Source organism: Cottoperca gobio, chromosome 17 (genome assembly GCF_900634415.1).
Source record: "Cottoperca gobio chromosome 17, fCotGob3.1, whole genome shotgun sequence".
NCBI lineage: Eukaryota > Metazoa > Chordata > Actinopteri > Perciformes > Bovichtidae > Cottoperca > Cottoperca gobio.
This window is the reverse complement of record NC_041371.1, coordinates 17,927,548-17,949,502: the sequence shown is the minus strand read 5'-3', so window position 1 is coordinate 17,949,502 and position 21,955 is coordinate 17,927,548. Positions and strand designations below refer to the sequence as shown.

The window sequence follows — 21,955 nt, the reverse complement described above, 5'->3', positions numbered from 1 at the left end:
CACACGCACACAGACACACACACACAGACACAGACACACACACGCACACAGACACACAGACACGCACACACACACACACACACACACACACACACACACACACACACACACACAGATAATCAAACAATGTGGTGAAATCAGATGGAAGTAGTAACTATCCAAAGCAAAAACCTACCAAAATGAGTGAAGAATGTCTGTGTGTATGAGATGTGTGATGCAATGTAATGTAAATAGATCACTTTAATGTTGCAGCTGGTAAAGGTGGAACTCATTGTAATTTCTTTATATACTGCTTGGTAGTTTAATCTATAATAATACATTATCATTTATTAGCTGAAAATATTTTGTATTACTAATATGAAAAGTAACTATTATTAAGTCTGTTTTTGCATGTGGTCAAGCTATAATGTCAATGTATGAGCATGTGTGTGTGTGTGTGTGTGTGTGTGTGTGTGTGTGTGTGTGTGTGTGTGTGTGTGTGTGTGTGTGTGTGTGTGGGTGTGTGTGTGTGTGTGTGTGTGTGAGAGAGAGAGAGAGTGTGGCTGACCTTTCCAGAGGATTTAACGCCCCTGATGAGACAGAGGAAGACGACAAACCAGGACACAGCCAGGCAGCCCAGGATAGGGAGACGGACCTCTCCAAAGGTCCCAATACCATCAGAGATGTTCAACACATAGTGTCTGAGAAAGAGAGGGAGACAGACGCAGGGAGAGACAGAGAAAGAGAGGGAGACAGACACAGGGAGAGACAGAGAAAGAGAGGGAGACAGACACAGGGAGAGGCAGAGAAAGAGAGGGAGACAGACACAGGGAGAGACAGAGAAAGAGAGGGAGACAGACGCAGGGAGAGACAGAGAAAGAGAGGCAGACAGACACAGGGAGAGGCAGAGAAAGAGAGTGCAGACAGACACAGGGAGAGGCAGAGAAAGAGAGTGAGACAGACACAGGGAGAGGCAGAGAAGAGAGGAGACAGACACAGGGAGAGACAGAGAAGAGAGGAGACAGACACAGGGAGAGGCAGAGAAAGAGAGGGAGACAGACACAGGGAGAGGCAGAGAAAGAGAGGGAGACAGACACAGGGAGAGGCAGAGAAAGAGAGGGAGACAGACACAGTGAGAGACAGAGAAAGAGAGGGAGACAGACACAGGGAGAGGCAGAGAAAGAGAGAGTTACAGTGGCTCCGTACTCTCCTGGTTTAGGTGAGACAACCTGAGACTATTCACCGTGAAAAATCTTGAGACAGTTAAGGTTGTCTCATTCCACTCCTCTCTCTTTCATCTCATTCAGATGTTAATGTGACTGAGAGGATAACTGATCACCACGTCCTGCTGATGTATAGTTCACTTCACTAAACCCCTTTCAACTCAGTGCAGCTGCCACTACTGTATATAAACATGTTCAGCAGGTGCACTTGGATACACCCTCATTGACCTTACACACATGACCTAGCACTTAACGCTGATTTTTAAAGTGCTTTGTGGTTGCACCGTTAAAGTGTAGCTGTCCCATAGACTGAACAATGGTAACATGGGAAACCTGCGTGTCTCTACAGTCCTGATGGTGCTGTCCCACACTGCTCAGACGCTGCTTCACTTCAAGATCTAGTCCAAATATTTGAAAGCTTGCCACAAACACGAGGCATGTTTGCACGCTTATTCTACAGGTTAAAGTACATTTTTGTGTCAAGTACGATAGACCTACAAAGTCCAAAGAGGTGACTTGCATAATTTAGCAACACTTATAAAACCAAGAGGCGAATTCACTAAAGGGTTTCGCGGCTTTTGCGTCCTCTGAACCTGCACAAATAAGACAAAAAGAAAACATTAAAGCAAGGGTGAAATGCACCCTTAACTGCGCCACCAAGAGAATAGTGTCTCGGTGCACCTGTGCACGTATTTAAATGAGGTTTGATGTATACATTTGCTGCAAAATTGGCCCCTTTCTATGCAAATGAGCCTCATTGCAAAAACAGTCCAATTCCCAAAGAGTCTTCAGAGTGATTGACTGAAGCGCATTTATAAGGGGGTCCGCTCAAAGGCACATTTATGTCATGGAAAAAAAAGAAAGACTAAAGCTCCCCTATATGTCATTTAAAAAAAATACATGAGAGAAAAAAAAACAAGAAAAATTGAATGAAAAATAAGGTTATCATATAAAAATATAAACTAATTACTTGGACGCAAAAAAGGGCAAATTGCACTTAGCTGCAAAACATAATGGATGTGTTTGCGCTGTAATATATAATAGCGCAATATCTTTTGTGAATCTGACCTTGAGAAAGGGCAGATAGATGATGCGCAATTAATGGAGCTATCAGCGGCCGCAAACCATTCTTTGTGAATTCGCCACTAAGTCAACTCTCATGCGGACTAAAAACCATGATGAGGATTCTCTTTTGACCACATTCCTAAAGCTTGGAGTTTGGTGATAAAAGTGGTAATGCTGCAGCACACTGTTGTTTACTTGTGCTCACTTTATTACAGAATTTAATATCATTGATGTACTTCAGACACTTACTTCCAGTACTCCTCACTGGGGCTGGTCCTCTTGGTGCGGTTGACTACCTCGGTCACCCCTGCTACCAGGCTCGTGGTAGCGTTAGCCAGGGTGGCGTTGAACTGTTTGCCGCTGCCCAGCACTCCGCTGCAGTCCGGTGTATTCCAGGGGTTGTTGCAGTACGTCCACGGCAGCAAGTTTGTCATGGACATGAAAAAGTAGTAGAAGGCAATGCAAATGACCACGTTGTAATAGATTCCAATGTAGGTGGACACCACCATCATGCCATAGCCCACACCTGAAGGGAGAAGAAGACATGACGGGAGAATATTAGAACTTGCATCCTCAAAACCATTAATATGGTCGATATATCATTCAATTCATTTTATTTGTCACATAAAATTGTACAACTGCAGTGAAAGCTTGTATGATTTCATGTTATATATAACAATAATGTGTAGGTTAGTCAACACACAACCATTATGCAGTCTGGCAAATCCTCACTGTCCTGTTGCTTTAACACATCTAATTTGGTTTTAGGTGCATCTACTTGAAGTTTTCTTTACTTCAAGCTGCTGAATATGGATCTTTATAATGAAGTCAAGTCTCACCTCACACTTAAACCTTTTTCTCATGCACTGAATCCTTACATAAGAGCATTCTTAGAGTTGGATGACTGTAAAGATTGTGATCTTCCTTTGTTAAAAGATATGTATATTGAGATCATTAATAACAGGTTCCGCTTCCACCCAACAGCACATTGACACAAACGCCTTTTTTCAGCATCATAAACCACCAAACTGAATTCAGTGAATTAGCAGTTTCAACTTTTATTTAAGTGAACTGATTCATCAGCATCATTTATGCTAAGTTGTTTGGAGGTTGACGAGTATGTCTGTACAGGAGTACACAAACACATTGACACTAACCTTTGAACATGGGGCTGATCTTCCATACTCCCAGACACCCCTGGCTGGCGAACTGACCGAAGGACAGCTCGAGGAAGAAGAGAGGGATGCCGCAGAACACCAGCATGATGAAGTATGGTAACATGAAGGCACCTGCAGGGGAGAGGCATTCAGTCACTGTCTCTGTCTATGATCTAAGATGACTGGAAGTTTCTCATGAACAGCATTAAGACAATTTGCAACCATGTTTTCAGTTTTGGCTGGTGCCTTGTTGCCAGCCTGGCAAAGTAAAAATGAGTGTTGAGCACTGCTGTGTCATCTGATTTGAAGAAGCATTTTAAACAAAAAACTTGAAGGATATTGCAATGCGCAAAAAGAAAAAGAAAACAACCTTTAAAAAAAATACATAAACTTCATCTGTCATAGCAACCTCCCCTGGGTGAGCAGAGAGGTCACTGCATGTGCAGCTGAGTCTTTTTAGTGGTGCAGCAACTCTCTGGTGGTTCAGACTGGACCAGAACCTAGACATCCATCTATAGGGAACGTCTGTGTGTGTGTGTGTGTGTGTGTGTGTGTGTGTGTGTGTGTGTGTGTGTGTGCTTTCGTACGAGTGTCCGTAAGTGAACTGGGTCGGTGCAATACTGCACAATGACAAAACCTTATCGTTCTGTGTGAGTTGCTGATAAAGCTCAGCTCTCCTGTCCACCCTGCACTACTTGCAGCTGTGTGTAAAATAAAGTATGACATACATATTACTGAGTCCTTGAACGGGAATTCAGTTCTTCTACATGAATATAACAATGCAAATATTTGCAGCACTGAGTCACTGAGTTAGGGGACCTCGACCAAGCTTAACGCCTTGCACTATACTTGTACTTTTCTAGTAGGCATGGGACTATATGAATATTTCATGTCACAATTATCATGGATAAAATAATTGCGATTCACGATGTTATCCCAATAATCATCACGATATGCGTAAAATATGTCCCTTAAACACAATGGAATCACTTTACCTTATGTTCTGTGAAGAAACATATATTATGCATCACAGATGTATGTTTGTGTGAAAAAAACAAACAATCTTAAATAAGGTAAAAATAAATCTTAAGGCTCCCTTGCATTTGTTTTTTAATAGCAACATTGTGTGAGTCTGTTCTTTTTTTCATGATAATTCCTGTATTTTAAAAATCAAGACTTCACTTCTGCACCATGATAGTGAGCTCGACAGCTGTGAGGATATTCACAATTATCCTGATGGTGGAAATTCACCACGATCAATTTAATATTAGTGTTTTGTTTTTATCACAATCCATGAAAATTTCTATATCCATATTTTATCGAACTATTTAGGACACATTTAAATCTATTTAATCCATTGTTTTTAGACTTCAGGGGCTTGAATGTAGTTTGTTCTCATCATAGTCTTATGTGTTGACTACAGTGGCTGCATGGCCAACGCAGCACAGTCAGGGCGAAGCAGCTGGATCCATTCTGTGCACTCTTTGACAGCATCACACCCCAATAAACAATAATGTAGCTACGCAAAACTAGACTCGATGCTCATAACGATGCTTTGGATTGAGGTTATGTCCATAAACTGTGAGAGAAAAAGAGGTGCACTAATATTGAATGTGGCTGATACATCTGATCTGGTTAGTGATGTAAACTCGGTCCGTTAGGTTTCATAATCACATTTTTCTCTCATTCTAACTTTATAAATATAACTAACACTGTCAAGATTTAATTTTAAAAGTTTCCAAACTGTTATTTGGACGTTGCATTGCAGCTGCTTATTGCTTCTGTGACTTCCTGTTTACATAGTAGTTGATCCCTTTTCACATTGCAACCATTTTACAAGTCTTTACTATCGGAGACATTCGTTAACCTTTAATAGAGCAACCTGATCTAATAAATCACTGGTTTGAACTCAGCTAGTAGTTGTAGAGAATCTAGCATATGTCACACACACTTAGTAATGGATTCTTGGTGCAGCCCAGTAGCTGTGCGCTATTACCTATGTATTCTACCTATGAACTCTCTCGGCTTGTTTTCACGTGCTGGGTTTTGTGAGAGCTTTTTTGAGTCAACCATATACACCAGTGAACATAAACATTACATTTGATTCAGTGGTGATGTTAAAAATATTGCTTTGTGGAGCTTTAAATCCCTTACTTACGGTCTACAGGTTTTATATGTGTAACGACCAGCGGTGTGAATCTTTCGATATCTCACGATTTGATTCAAAAATCGATTCGCGCTTCAGTACATAGGGGTGCTAGTTTCAGGATCTACTCCAGTCCGCCGTGCGCTAATAACGTCGGTGTGGCAAAGTCTGGCATGTAAGCATTATTAGATTAGATTAGATTATTGAGTTTTTATAGCCTATTTTAAAAAGTTATATCCTTTGTTCATGCTAAACTTACATGAATAAACACTTTTTTCTAAAAAGGTTTTTGCATTTTTCTTCAAGTTCAAGTTTCACATAAAATAAAAATGCTGCCTGTTGTATGAATACAATTAGTAGGCTTAACAAATACCACAATAAGGCTTGATCCAATGTTGACTTTGTGCGTAGGATTGCTGTCCATCAGTAGCAATATGTAGATTATTTTGTAGAACAAAAAACATTTTTAAAAATCAAATGTTTAGAAGTTTTGAATGTATTCAGAAGATAAGAATCTTGATTTGTGCATGAATCGACCCCCAATCCTCACTACAGTATGTATTGTGCAGACAACATGCTTTCACCGTGCACCCTGTGTAGACACGATGTCAGGATTCTACTTCATCGTCCGGAGAACTTCGTGTTCAAGTACGTGTAACTGTACTCTTCTCCATCAATGCAGTGTGTTGGCCAGCACTAATAAAGTCAACTAATAGATCAACAGAAAGACATACCTCCTCCATTTCTGTAGCAGAGGTAGGGAAACCTCCAGACATTGCCCAGGCCCACAGCATAGCCCACGCTGGTGAGGACAAACTCAATCTGGTTGCCCCAGTTCCCTCTCCGAGAGTTTTCATCCTTCTTCACCGGCTCGCCTGGAACTGCTCCGTTCTACAACAAAGACGGGGAGAGAGACGGAGGTGAATTTGGGGTGGCAGGAAAGCGAATGTGTTTCGGAGATAGTGCTGCTGCAGCGGGTCCAACGACTGCACCTATTTTACCGACATAAGTCAGAAGTGGATGCTGCAACAGAGGGGAGCATCCTCACTTATTGGCCCTATTTGTGTATTTAAAGTATTTTAATTTGTGTCGATGGTGAATAATGAACATATTTTGGGTGCATGTGGAGTTGAATTATTCATGTGCTACAATACTTTCTGTAACATACCATCTCCTCGATCCCAAAGTTGAGCATAAGGTGGGTTTGCTGGAGCAGACAGGATGTAAAGTGAAATCAGCGCCTTAAGAACAGCCGATAAGCATTTGGTCTTGTCGTCCTGATTTCGAGCTTCTCCTCTCCTCCCTCCCTCCATCACTCCATCTGCTGGCATCAGATGGTCCCTCTCTCCTGACCTCCTTCCTAACCTCAGCTGTGTCGGGCTGTCTGTGCTTTTGTGGGTGCACATGAACACACTCGTGCAGAAAAATAAATACTGCTCATTTTGATACGCTCTTTTTTGCTTGTAGATGAGAGTAAACCCTACAGTTCTCTATGGGCAAATGAGCTCTACTCAATTTTTGAGGAGGAGGTTCTGCCGCATTACAGAAAAATGGTTTGAATATATCTTTAAGAAATTAAGGACATACATATAAACATTGGAATCAAACGTTTTTGTTAGATCTTGTTTATTGAGAAGCCAATGATCTTCAGTTCTTCAGTTACTCAAGCTATTGATGTTGGTCGATTCAAAAACATTCCTATTTGTGCGGAAAGTGAGTTAGATGATGATTTAAGAGTTAATTTTCCATGAAATGGTCCGACCTATCCTTAAAAGATTCTGCAGTACAAATGATTAGCATGGTACTGGGAAAGAAGGCAAGGCGTGCATATTGCCTTCTTTCCCAGGCTTTTGAAGCAAAGCTCGTAAACCAATTTTTCAATCCTTTGTACTGCAGACTTTTTCAAGGTTTAGTTGGACCATGGAAAATGTACTCTTAAATCATCATAGTTTGTACTCTGCAGTTTCATTGAACTAGTTTAATTTACTCAGGTTTTTCCAGTATTAAATTATAAATGTTTTTGTCAGTGGTTTATGAATTTAGTTGTAGACATTAAAAGGTCTAAAGACCTGATTGTGACAGTTTGTTTTTCTATTTTTGGACATTTTATTTTTTATTATTGGAATATGTAGAACTCTGGTTCTGGCTTATTATTATTGATGGCGTCTAAGCGGGCTAGGCACAGTTGTATGCATGGCACGATAATGAAACTTCATTCACTCATTCATGCTGCCTGTGTTATCTGTGTAAAGCAGAGCCTGATTTTCAGAGGCTCAATGAATGAATAGCTTGACAAAAATGTGAATGCTGGTCATGAAAAAAACACTCTTCTTTGCAGCAAACGGTTCATTTTGCTGTAAAAGAAAAAAAGACTTCAAGTCACACAAATTCTCTAGCTGTCATACAGTACATACCTGTAGACAACTTCACCATAGACGCGGAATGGCATGCTTTGTCAGCTATGCTAAGTTAAAGTATTAGGTTCAACTGGTTTGTTAACAGCTTTATTTGTGAACAAGATGTTGCCGTAAAATTAATATAATTGCAATAAAGTGACATTTATATTTTGTTCTAATTCTTTAAAACTGCTCCAGGACCCTAAGTCCTGGGGATGGCATGTTATTGCTCACACTCACAAAAACACACACCTCTCCCAGGTGAACGCTTTCAACACAGAGCGAGATCTTGTTCATCAGCAAAAATTAAAATCAACAGAAACAACCACGGCGACTAAAAAACATCCTCCACATGTTGCCCCCATGGTGCTGTAGTTCAACTCTGAGGCAGTGCCAAGCGTGACTAATGGGAGAGTAAAACAGCAACAACCACATAAAAACAAACAGCCGCCATGTTTTCCCCCCAAAGCTTCGTCTTTGAGTCTGGCTGTGCTCGCATGTCAGGAGGGCAAAACAAAAGAGCATTTCTCCAGCACCCTTGACCTTTCTTTGAGCAGTGGAGTGGAGGCTACAGGTGGAACAGACAGGAAAATCAGCAAACACAAGTCGTTAATGGCTAAGAGATGCTCGGAGTGAATCCACAGTCGTGTGTGAGTAGAAACCCCTAGCGGGTCGTGCGTTACGACGTCTCCGCCTGGAGTTGACTTTGGAAGGGAAAAGGAGCGTCGGAAACGGAGTGGCGGTGCGCAGCTGTGTGTGTTCTTGTTGCACCCGGCATTCTGCTGTACAGCTTGTACATCTGACTTCCCTATCAGCAACCAGGTGTGTGCCTTCAGAAGATACACATACATGCATGAGCACACAGGTTGAGAGCCTGGCTCAGGTCTACACCCTGACAAACAGAGAAGAGAGAAAACCCCTGAGTCTTTGGCGTAAAGTCTTTAAAATTCAACCTGACATATTCAAGACGGGCGCAGATGTTCTTTTACAGTGAAAACCAGGCACTGGACGGTATTTCAATAAGGAGCGGCAATCTGTAGCTATTAGAAAGCTCTGATGAGGTGGTATATAATCTCTGATGCTTATTTATGCTTCTTTGTTTTAATTAACATAGTGATGTTACACATGGATGTTCATGTGCATGGATTCAAAGCAGCATATGAAGCCAACTTAAGCCATTTTTCAAAATAAAAGAATACAACACTGAAACCAATTCCACCTTAAAACACAGCTTAAAGCCATACAAAATGTATAAGAAAAATGATTTCCGGGGATCGGATACTGGAGAGATGGAGAGAATTGACAGGAATAGAGGGAGAGAGAGATGCAACAAATGTCCATGGCGAGACATTAACTGGGGACGTTACTTTTCACAGTCGACACCCTGGCATTTATTAAGCAAAATGGCAAGGTTCAGAATCTGTATTGGGAGAGAAGAAGTCTGGTCGGTACATCGCCATTTCCCTCCATAAAATATGGACAACAAACCAGATAATTTTTAAAGGAAAACTCAAATATAGACTTTGGTTTTTACTGCACATCAAATACCAAATCTAAAAACCCACCCTAAAACCAAAACACTCTCACACGTCCCATCTCTTGTAACTTGAAAGGCTCTTGTTGAGTTATTACTGTTGATCAATGTCTGCCAGTAGAGTATGACCCACAAGTTCACACCTTCCCTGTAGATTGTAGACTGCTTTTTTGAGAAACCAAGTTAAGTAGAAGGGGATAAACCGACTGAGAAAACGGGTTTGGGGGTTGGATCTTGAATCCATTGAAGATCAACGCAATCCAGAAGAAATCAGAGCGGTACCAAACACCATTTATTGGCTGAACTCTCTGTGCAATAGTTGAACTTGATGTTTATCAAGACATCTCTCTCTATCCCTCGACTGACCCCGATGTCTGCCTCTCTCCACCCAGGTGTTGTAGCCCGTGGTGTTGGCTCCCGGCAGCCCCCTGGTCAGACAGATAGACACTTCTCTCTCCATATCCCTCTATCTCTCCATGTCTATGTCACATGCTTTTCTGGGACCATCTGGGCTTTATATAAGACCACACATGGCCCCCCATCCGTCTTTCCTTCAATTGAGTTTAAAACTTTTTTCTCTTTCCAGGGTTTCTTTTGAGTCACAGCGCTGACTTCAATGTTGTTGCAACAGGACAGTAATGAAATGAACAGAAGAAGCTTATTACACAGCAACACATGTTGATTTTGGAGACAGATTTGTGAGTTAAGAGGACTTAGTTTTCTGGGACAACCCTTCACAGATAATTGACGCTCACAAGTCCGACAGGGCTCTTCCATGTTCATGCATGGGAGGCAAGTATGGCGTTTGTTTTGATTTCTACAATTGGACACAATTAGTATCACTTAATATTTTGCTATTTGACTGCTGACATTCGACAGTGTGACAGGAACTGTGATTAGCTGGCTGCTCTGCTCAATCACCACATAAACAAACAGATGGCAGAAAGGCAGGGTTATGTTTAGTTGGGCTTACTTTATCTCATTATATTTTTGCTATTGGCTATTTATTTTAACAGTTTATCCTCGCTGGCAGCAGAACAGTGGCTAAGTGTTCCCTACTCTGTAATTATAATGTCACAGGTTTGAGAACAACAGTCTGCCAAACAGCCGTTGGCAAAATACAGAATCCCAAACTCATCTCTCTGCTAAGCTGACCTGGAAAAGACTGCACAGTGCCTGAAATGTGAATGCACAGAGAAAACGCTGATCTGTGTTGTGCAGGCTCAGACTAGAAGTGACACAAGGTGGGATCAGTGCGATTTACCCAAAATCGTGTCGCTCCACAAAGGCCTGCAGGTGTAATGTGAAGGCAATAAATGCTCTAATGTGTGTAGATGGGGAGGTTGAATGCATAAACCTTCAAAAACTACTGTTGAGTTTCCCTTAAACCATTTTCTTAAATTCTAACTTCTAACTAAAGAAAAGATTAGGAAAGAAAAAAATTCTTCACCACTCACAATCAATCACAAGGTAGCACCACCCTAAAGCATACGCTGCATTGTCTATTTTACTCTAAATGGGATCATAATTTACTAAATGAACATCATACTGTATTGAAGAACATCTCAAATTGGCGATTAAAACCATAAACTCATTAGGAAAAAGGTTTATTGAGGTAATAAATCAAGTCAGAAGTACGGTCATTTTGTCATCGACTAAAATTAGAGTCTCTTTGCAACCAGAGGAGACGCCCCCTGCTGGCTACTAGAGAGAATGCAGGTTTAAGTCACTTCCGCATTGGTTCACTTTTCAGAAACGGAGGTTTGCCGCTTGTTTGTATCAAGCTGAGCATCTGTGCCAAGTATCATAACCTCGTTAAATAAAATAGAAAATGTAATATTAGATGAGTAAAATATAATAAGTTATTGGTTTTGCTCTCACAGCAACATAAATTCAGTTTTATCCCAGATGCACTTTTTCCCTCAAGTGTTTCCTCTCAACACTGCTTCCTCTAAAACGCTGCTTCCTCTCATCCTCCCTCCTCTCACAGTCCAAAGACAGCTTTTCAGCTTCGTAGATAGACTGCATAGAGATGCACTCACACACACATCAATGGTGGACGAACACCCAATTTCCCGCAAGAGTCAGGACACACACACACAGGACCAATTTGACAGACAACAGCACGAACCTTTCAAACAGACGTCTCTTGACAACTGCAGCCATGTCTGTAAAATATACTGTCCACTGGAGTGTAGCAAGAACTACAAACCTCCTTTCAGCTTATGGCAACACACACACTTAAGGTCACTTTCCTTCCTTTTCTCTCCTTTGAACTTTAGTTAAAAAATACAAATGTGGTTTGTACTGTAAAAACAAAAGTACGACATATTCCCACTCTTATTTTGAAAGTTACTTGCATTTCTCGCATACTTCACTAGGTCATCTTCTGAGCTTAAAAGTGTGCATCACAGCTCCTCATGCAACAAGAAGGCACACATTAGAGTGCAGAGCACTGCAAAGGCCTGATAATCTGGCCTACAAAATATGATTTGTTAATAGCATGCAATTGCTGACTGTGCGTGTCATTTCCTGTCTTAAAGAATTCTATTTAATGACGCCTCCTATAGAGAGATGGCATTTTACTGACAGCTCACTGCTCTCTCCCGAAGCGGTCTCTCAAATCTCCCCCAATGTAAATTTGAGGTGCTTTTTTAAGCAAAAAATTATATCATTACACATGCATTTGTGGGTAGACACCCAATTGTCAGGTGGAATGTGTATTAAAGAGTGTAGTAAAGTTTATGAGAATAGAAAAATGACTGCTGGTGGTATTATTTTAGCAAGAAAAACCATGTAATAAATGGGATTTTATACGGAGGTAAGAGTGTGATATTTATATACTCCACAGCTGATTTCCAAAGTAAATTACCCAGTTATCATTTAATATGTCTATGACTTCTCACAGCTGCTCTCTGGGAATACTACTGAATGCATATGAATCTATATTTATTCACAACAGCCACACTAAAAAACTAAATGTTGTACTTTACTGAGATTTCTAGCAATGATCATGTGTTTGAGCAAGGATTGTCGGTGAGGGGAGTCAAAGGAGTCTAGTAGTACCTTTAAATTCTGAGAATATAAAGAATTGATATTAAATATTACATCAGAAATAAATTCTTTGACCAATTTAGTGTAGTCCAAATGTAGTGATACAAATAGAGCTTAGTCGACTAATCAATTAGTCAAGTAACAGAACAGAATGTAACTATTTTGATCATCAATTAATCGTAAAAGTATATTTCATGGAAAAATTACAGGAAAAAAATAACATCACCTTTGACTTTGAGAAACTGGGATGTATCTTTTTCTCTATTTTCTGACATTTTATAGACCAAACGATTCAATGAAAAAGAATTGGCGGATTAATCGATAATGAAAATAATTGTTAGTCGCAGCCCTATTTTTATTATTCTAATCATTACATTCAAATGGAAACTGCGGGTAAATAACTTCTGACAATAAAGAAATGTAATAACTTCTTTGGCAGAGCGTAGGTTACTGGACAGACACCGGTTTACGAGGTAAAAGCCGACAGTTCCTTTTGCAGTTTAGCTAACTCACAAAATAAATGTTGATAAAGCTCTTGAAAAATAAAAATGAGAAGCCTGCTTACGGCTCTTATTCTGCCCTTGATTTGAAAGGGCCGATTGGGTGCAGTGAAGGGACATTTAGTGTTTTAAAGTAGCCATTGTTGGAATAGCAGTAAAAGCCACCAATGTAAACATATGTCAGCTAAGACAAGAACATTTATGGTTTATCCAAGAACCACATTTTACTAACGTACATCTCTTTGATACCCTTACACTTCTGCAATCACAGTCCTGTAGATAAGAGTCCTCGAATAGCTCTAGCACAAACTGAAAAAAATAAAATGTACTACTTTCCCATGTTGCTGGGAGTTTTATCTGATGCTATATTTGAGTTGATAATTAAACACAATAAAGGACAAGATAATGTGCAGTTCTGTTTAGTTCCATGTTCTCACTCACGCATCCTCCCTCTGTCTGTTGAACTTAATTCCTATCTCTATTGCCACTATTTTTTGTGTGAGAGAAAGATCACACCTGATCCAAACATGTGTCATTTTTGAAAATGCATGTGTACCCTCAACCAAACTGCGTTGTTATGCAATGTGCTACCTTATGGCATTCATTTATTAGATTCAAAACAGACATTCATTAGCTGTGGTCACAAGGCAGAACATGAATTGCTTTTGGCAATATGAACTGGCAAACTGATGTTGAGCTGGGATGGAGCTGGATGGAGCTGGATGGAGCTGGATGGCGTGGGAAGGAGAATGGGATATAAAAAGCTCAGTGCAGAGATGAAGGAAATGTCATGTCAGGTGAGACTGGAGACATCTGTCCAAACACTAAAGGGGGAAGGGTCAAAACATTGTGTGTACATATAGGTCAATATTCGCAGCTGGCATTAACATGTGTCATAGGTGATCCAATCACAAGTGGACAGCTCTGAGTACAGGTGTGAATGCACCCAAGACGCATTGAGATCCGATCACTCAGAACACATATTTGGAGGTGGTCTGGGCCACACTCTTTTAGCAGTGTATAACCAAATGCGCCCTGGGCCACATTGAAGGACTGACTAATCAACTGACATCTTCTGCGTAGGCGGAAATATTTACTCATTCAAACGCAAACGGCGTCATATATAAGTGCGAAAACAGGCAACAACAAGAGGCAAAATAGATTCTAGTAGATGAAGTACACACAAAACATTTGACATCATTTTCATTTAGGCCAAAGTTGTTGGACCAGGAGTTGGTGTTTAATTTCCAGTTGGTTCTCACATGCCGTAAACTGGATTTTGTCCACGACTGCTGACATTTTTGAATAGCCCATAGAGATATATTGAGTGCGTCAAACGTCTTGGGTGATTTGATTTGCCTGGAACTCTCCAAGGAATAGATCCAGTCTGTATTGTTCTGACTAGGCACAGGAAGTGCATTTGCTGCCTCCCGCCGGTCATTTGGTCTTTGCAAACAGAAATGATGTACGTGTTTGTTTGGAAGCGAGCTCGGATCACAAGTGGTCACTCGAGACACATGTGGAGACGCATTCTAATGCCAGGTGTGAACTGACATACTTACAGCTGTCCATTTGTGATCGGATCACCCAAGACTGTTAATGCAAGATGCAAGCAGGGCCGTAACATGGCTTTGTTCCAGATTGTGTCTAGATCCAGTTGAGACGGATTGCAGTTCACACCTGGCACAATTACACGTATCTTTAATAACCTGCATCTTCTGCATAAGAGAGGAATAGACACATTTATTGAAGGCGATACGACCGCAGTTGAGAGATGTTGTGACAGTATATGGTACCTCAGCTGAAGGATAGACTTTTTGTTTGCTATACTATCTACACACTTCAAAGTTGACCTTTAATGCAGTCAGGGACTCATTTGCATTCAAACAAGCAGCCCCAAATGCAGCTCCAGTAATCTGATCTAAACTTACTCCTACTGCATTTCAGGTGCTATGTAGAGCTCTGCCAAAGGTGAAAAGGACCACAGTTTGATATATACAGTATGTACTTCTCAAAGTCATGAAAGCCACTTGACAATAAACAACACACAGTAAAAAGTGTGTGCAGAGGAAGTGCTGTCTTAAACATGAATGCAGCCGCTTTTTTAGCTTTCCAATTCTTATACACTTTTCTATTTTTACTGAGCAGAGGCAATAACCTTTGTCTATAAAACCTAATTGAAGGCTTTAAAGGCAGATTCTGTGTTTTTATTTAATACCAGATGTGAGAAAGAAATTTATCCAACAGTGCAACATGGGCTGGACACACATGTTTATTCAACTGTGTCCTTCACATAAATCCTGCCCGTTTAGCACCTCATCAAGGCATAAGCTCCCGGTGATTGCTGCTATCATTACCATGTTCTCCATTCAATTTCTCCCGATCTCCTTTTATATTCAAATCATAATCAGGCAAATATATGCAATCAGAAAACTCTTTTCAAAATCCCTCTTTTACATGAGCTGCTCCTGATACTGTTTCCCCAGAATTTCCGCAGCCAATAACCGGGCCTCGGTTATTCAAAGTGGCACACATATTCTCCCTCGGTCCACCTATGCAGAGTTTAGTAAACATGTCTGTCAGCAGTGACTGAATCCACTCGGCTATTATGGGACAAAAAGCCCACCGGATCCCCCCAAAAACAGGCCACTCAATGCTCTCTTTATGAGTGGGCTGTGAGGTGAGAGTAATAGGCCTAAAGACAGTGTAGACCGTGGCTTCTCAACCTGCTACCATTGGGGCAACATACCAAAGGATCCCATTGGGCAGGGCCTGAATAAATCCCCCTCCACGGCTGATTAATTGAAACCAATGGATGGGTTGTCAGGAGGAGGAGAGAGGAGAAGGAGAGAAAGCCGAGCCCTGCCAGATGAAGGGTGTTATAGATGGCCGCCCAGAAGCTACGGGTCACTCACAGGTTACGTCACTCCATACATTGAGATAGTCGCTCAGCAAGTCAGACGTCACCCGTCACACTAAAACACTTTTAACTTTGCGCTCCTGTGCTTTTAAAGGGCGTACGAAATGATAAACATGAAATTCTACTGATGATAGTAAATGCTATTTGTGGTGTAAAATGATGTGTTATTGATGACACTATGTATTATTTAATAAATCACGATTTAAATTGTCGACCACCGATGTTGACATTGCCGCTACCGGAAACAGCCGACGCCGTGTTCTGACGTCACAAGTAGAACACAGTCCACCAGTTGAATACACAGACAGCACGGCAGACGTGTCGGACTCTGGCTCGGATATTTCGACAGAATTGAGTGACAGTGAGTCGTCAATAGACGCGTTGCACCTTCAAGAAGAGGAGTTTATTGAAGAGGATGCCGGTGTCGTGGATTTAGATCATGCGGCCGAGTTTAACGTGTTAATGAGTTTAACATTTTAATGGAAGTTATGATGTCGTAACTTTACGAGGTAAAGAGTTGCTACTAGATAGATCCTACCTCCGTACGACCATAACAGGCTTATGAGCTGCTTACGAGCCTGTCGTGAAACACAAGCATATACATAGTATGAAATTAAGATGACGTTAATATTGGCCTTTTTTCTGGGTATTGCATATTGTGTATATGTCCTAACCACTCTTCTTTTGTACATTTAGGTGTACATGTGAAAACTGTACAATTATGGAAGCAATTGAAGAGCTGCTGCCAAGAAAATGATGTCATGGAAGAACTCAATGAATATGAGGGACATGCAAACACAACCTGCATAACAGATCACCCAGGATTCAAATCAAAGTATCTGGATGTTTGGGTGTGGCAAACAGCCTACCAAAGGTATTCAAAGAGAGACACACTGACACTAAAGAGCAATGCTGTGTTATTGTAAAGCCAGGACGGTGTGTGATGTATTTTGTCTTACTGATCTTAGTTCCTAAAGAACTGGTTCACTGGTGATCAGCCAAGTAATGAGTAAGTTACTTGTGTAATATGTAGAGCTCAGAAACTTTGATGTAAGAACCATATAATGCCATCATGTGCCATTCAAAAGATCTGTGCTACGTTTCCATCTGACAACTAAACGTTGTTCAAGTATCAGCACTTTATTAGAGTCAATAACAAAACACAATGTCAGTTCAGTGATTGAATCTGCTTCTATACAGCGCAACAGCATCCCTCTTGTTTGGTTCTTCCACCGACTGCTGAGTGGATCTGGGACTTCGAAAGGTTCCTCATCAACATTGTCTTGGCACAAAGCATTGAGTCTCGGTCAAGAGTTCAGTAACATACTCTGCAAAAAAGATGTTTTATAATCAAGAATTATATATAATATGTGCGTGTATGTATGTATATGTGTATCTGTATTTGTATTTTACATATCAATATTGAAATATTATGATGCTGACCTTTGGAGCAACCAACTTGGATTGGAACTTGCAGTCCAGCTGACCTGACACGTGGTCGCGCCTGCATGGACTTGTGGTGTGTCTGTGGAGGGGGATCCGTCTGCACAGCAATTTAATTCTGACATATCTGAAATGTATAAAACACAACTTTACTAATAAATCTTTCAAACCAGCTTGAAATTGTATTGCACGTTTATACATGTCTGCGTAAAGAAAATATCTAATAACATTCATAATAACAGATGTGGTTGAATTGATTAAGAGAGCAATGATATCAAATCATACAATTAAATATATGAATTATGTACATGCATGGGGTGATGCTATACATTGTATTTTTAACACGTCATGTGCAGGTCTACTGGTACTACAACTGTAATGTACAGATGACGTACAGTCTGTTAACTTATTGGTGTACACACAGTGTGGATGTCCAATAGATGGTCGCTGATCATAGAGGTATCCTCAGTTCTGTCAGTGGCTTCATTCACCAATGTTTCAATACCTCTGTAATAATAGTGTGATAGTTAAAAGTTAAATAGACTCACGCTTTTACTGAAACTACAGAATAAAATGGGGAAGCCTGTTATAAACATTGAATCTATACTTAATTAAGCTAATGAAGTGTAATTAGCTAAAGTTATTAATACTACAAACAATAACACACAGATATTGGCTAGTGCCTGGGGTAAACTCGTTACATACAGTAGGCCTAGACTTGGCTTTATGCTTGGAACAATAAATACATTAAACAAGTAGCACGGCTTACCTTCGCTCTCTCCCTTTTGGCGAATGCATTTCGTCGTCTCTTTTGTGGAGGACTCTGCATCGGCGGACGTGTTTGAGTCGTGCTGGCTTGTGCTGGCTGGGGTCTCGGCAGTATTGTAGGCACAGCATCTGCGTTCAGTTTTAAATTCTTTTTGAATCTCATTTCCTTGGCGAGCATAGTTTGTTCGAAACACGATCTCTCAAAGTGCTGCCCATAAATCGTCGGTTTCATCGACGCACTTGTCTTGTCCATAAACGCAACATTTTATCATCTTTTGGCCACACAAAGCTAGATTTGGAGACGGCTCCACATCCCCATACAACACATCGCTTCACAATTATCCTTGACGATCGATTGTTGTCCATTCTTTATCATAATAATTGACAGCAGTCTTTGCTGGACGCTTCAACGCAGACGAACACTGGTGGCGGCTGTGTTCTACTTGTGACGTCATCGCCCGAACATTGCCGAAGTGGATGCTCCCGGCGCAGCGACCGATTGTTGTTAGCGGAAGTCATTTTTATGCTGTTATGATCGTGATTTATTAAGAATACATCAATAATAATAAAAATATATATGGCACATTTCACAATTTAAATGCAACCTCTATCATATACCAAGCCCAATAACACTGACAAAATATAATTTTGTAGGCTCTTTAAATTTACGCAAGATGCATTAAGCACATGAGCAAAGAGGGAAGTATTTCAGCTTGAAGAAAAGACAACAACATGCTTTCAGGTTTTTAACTTCTATCTCAAGCTATTTTCTTCACACAACTACTTCTATCGCTTTTTGTGTGTGCAATCGAGTGCCACACTATGTATTTGAGGAGGGGCTTTCCAAAAGTGTGTGCCATTACCCATTGAGCCTGGCCATTCGGCAAATTTAAATACTTTAAAAGTGTCAAGATGACACTACGTTCAAACAACTTCATCTGAGGCCTAATGAACCCTGGGGCTTATTTCAAACGTCTTGGACAATGTTTTGAAGTTTGTACCCAAGACAAAACACCAGATAGCCACCAGAGTCCTTTTCTGCAGCTGAAGCCTTGTACACCTGCCATTGCATTTTTGTGTACAGCTATACCAACAGATATAAATGCATCCTCGAGTTGCACTGATAACACACAGAGATTTGATTACCCACGAAACGTTCAGGAGATCAGAGATGCATCCAAACACTGTCCATATTCAAAGCGACTTGGCATACACTCCACATTTCTCTGTCGCTTTGCATTATCATGTTTGCCAACTCTGTTTCCAACATTTTTGTCTTATGTTGAGTTTTACTTGATTGTTTTATCCAGTATGCAAATGACTTTAAAATACTTTAGAAGATTTAGCTGGTCAAATTAAATCCTAAGGGAACATATATCATTTTGCAAAGGACCCCATATTTGTTATATTTTAACTGCAGCTTCTATTATTACTTTAAAGAAGCCTTTTCGTTTAGTTTTTTTGTGGTCCATGGTTACATTAAACAACCAGTACTACACACATCAGATACTACAATCACCACACTACCTCCACCTGTAAAAAAAAAAAACACAGCTGTGTCATCCAGCTCCTTACCTTGACACTCTTTTCCATGGTGAGGAACCTGATGCAATCACAGCATCAGCCCCTCAAACAATAATGTTTGAGCAACTTCTCTATCTCTGTGATACTTATAGCACAAACCTTACCAGGCTGCAGTCCTCAAATACCAGTTTGGTGGGTGTGTTTGTAAGAAAGAAAAGTGGGGGGTAGGGCCAAGAAGGGCATGGAAGTGTTTCTAGGGCAAAGGGGAGGGGGTGGGTATTTGTCGGAAGTCATTTTTGCACTGACATGCGTGATGTACATGTGGCTTTCTACATGTGTATATGGGTGAGGACATGTTGATGTGTTCATTCATTAGTGAAAGATTATCCTACTATGTGTGTACGTATATGTGCGCAGGTGCTATGATCTGATCTTTTTTCGGGAAAGATAATCACAGATTTCGCAATTGTCACTGGATTTTCAGTCCTCTCTGTGTATGTCAACTACATGTACGACACATGAAAATATCATGGCTCTATTATTGTATTTTTTGTAACCACTTCAATTCTACACAAGAGGACCAATCTGTTTTGACAGTCTCTTTTGCTGCCCATTGTCTGTGAGCGTAGGATGACAGCACCCTGTCAAAGCACGGTGAAGACAATCTCCCAATCCAATTCAGAAATAGGCTGTTCTCTAATAAAACAATGGGACGACATGAGCATGAGTGTACGAGAGAGATGGGAAGCGACAGACTGAAATAGAGACAGATACTGAGAGTGCATTGAGAGAAAGACAGAGTGACAGAAAGGAGGAAAATAAAAGAGTTAGAGACAGACAGGCAGGTCTAGCTGGAGCCGCTGCAGCCGTGCGCTCCGTCCACCCCTCCACCCTCCATTGCTTGTTCACTCATTTGCTTAACAAGTTCATTTGTGCGTAGACCTTCATCGGGTATGGCTGTCAAGTGATGCGCGAGACTGGCCTGCGGAACTGTTGGCTCTCGCAAGCTGTTCACCTGCATCCCTCACACCCCCACACACCCTCCCACTCACCCACACACAAACATGTAGAGGAACACACAGACACACACACAGACACACACGCGCACACACACACACACACACACACACACAAACACACACACACACACAAGCATAGACTTTGCACTGGCAGGGCAAGTGTGAATAAATGGTGTGTGAATACTGGGTTCAAGCTCCAACATTTTCACGATATCAGCTGTGGAGCATATGGCTTGTTTTGTTGATTGTATGAGCTGAAATTATTGTAAGTATTGAAAGTATTTGGGTTTTGGATTGTTGGTCAGAAAATGCTGTGTAGCCTGCGTCGCTATTGGCGGTAGCTTGGCTATTTGAAAATGGCAGGTGTGCGCTGGATGTCCTGTGTCGCGCTATTGACGATTCTCTCTGAACAATCAGTGGTCAGCAGTGTTTTAACTCCACCTTCTAGTATCGGCTCAGCTCGCTTGGAACCTCGACCAATGTTGTAACAAAAAAAAGGAACAGATACTATCTACAACTTCTGCTAATGGAAAACCAATAAAGAGTCGATTTGAGTAGAGCCGGGCCATACCACGCAGTGGAAATGCATCAAAAACTAGCATAACTACCATATTTAATCATGTGTGATGGGCATCTTCCTGTATATTCTGTACAGAGCCCGGGAGGTGTCATGTTCTCGATTTAATGTCTTGTTATTTATTTTGCTTCCTCCCTTCTTACAAGGGCAGTAAAAGCCTTTGGTGCAGACATTTATGAAGTGCTCCAGAACCCCGAAGATGAGTTTTTATGAACTGGATGACATCGGCAGTATCATCAACGGTTTGATGGCATAACAGTTTCTTACCCCAAAAAATACTTTGACAGGATTTCAAAGATAACGTAATGTTAACAACTAATTACTATTTACTGTATCTGTGTTCCCTCTCACTCCCAAATACAAACATACATCTTTCTCGATCTCGATTGTTTATCCTTGTTTTTCCTCATTGTTTTAGCCCTCTTCACTTGAGGCAGCAATAACAAGCATCGTCTCTGTGGAGTTGCCCTGAATCCTCACACTGCAAGTGTGCTGCTTCAACAAGTATGCAAACACACATGCAGCCTCGACAAGCATTATCACCCCCCCTCCAACGCTGTGAGCATGCTGCTTCAACGATCCTCATCATCAGCTTTTTTCTCCCCTGGTTCTTGCTTCCTACAAATCCATGACACAGCTGATGAATAAGC

General features: G+C 41.0%; 1 protein-coding gene across 4 annotated transcripts in view; it reads right to left on the bottom strand.

Moving 5' to 3' along the window:
* Positions 1-21,955, bottom strand: part of slc6a9 (solute carrier family 6 member 9) — a 71,956-nt gene that overhangs the window by 13,383 nt on the left and 36,618 nt on the right. For 3 of the 4 annotated variants that reach the window (XM_029453016.1, XM_029453014.1, XM_029453013.1), the window contains 4 exons: positions 6,305-6,461; positions 3,425-3,556; positions 2,517-2,793; positions 548-680 (listed from right to left, as the gene is read on the bottom strand). In XM_029453016.1, coding sequence (XP_029308876.1) covers positions 548-680; positions 2,517-2,793; positions 3,425-3,548 — 534 coding nt within the window. In that variant the 5' untranslated portion in view covers positions 3,549-3,556; positions 6,305-6,461. Of the gene's footprint in view, positions 1-547; positions 681-2,516; positions 2,794-3,424; positions 3,557-6,304; positions 6,462-6,738; positions 7,957-21,955 lie in introns of those variants that run through there. The other variant, XM_029453015.1, reaches the window with a different exon arrangement.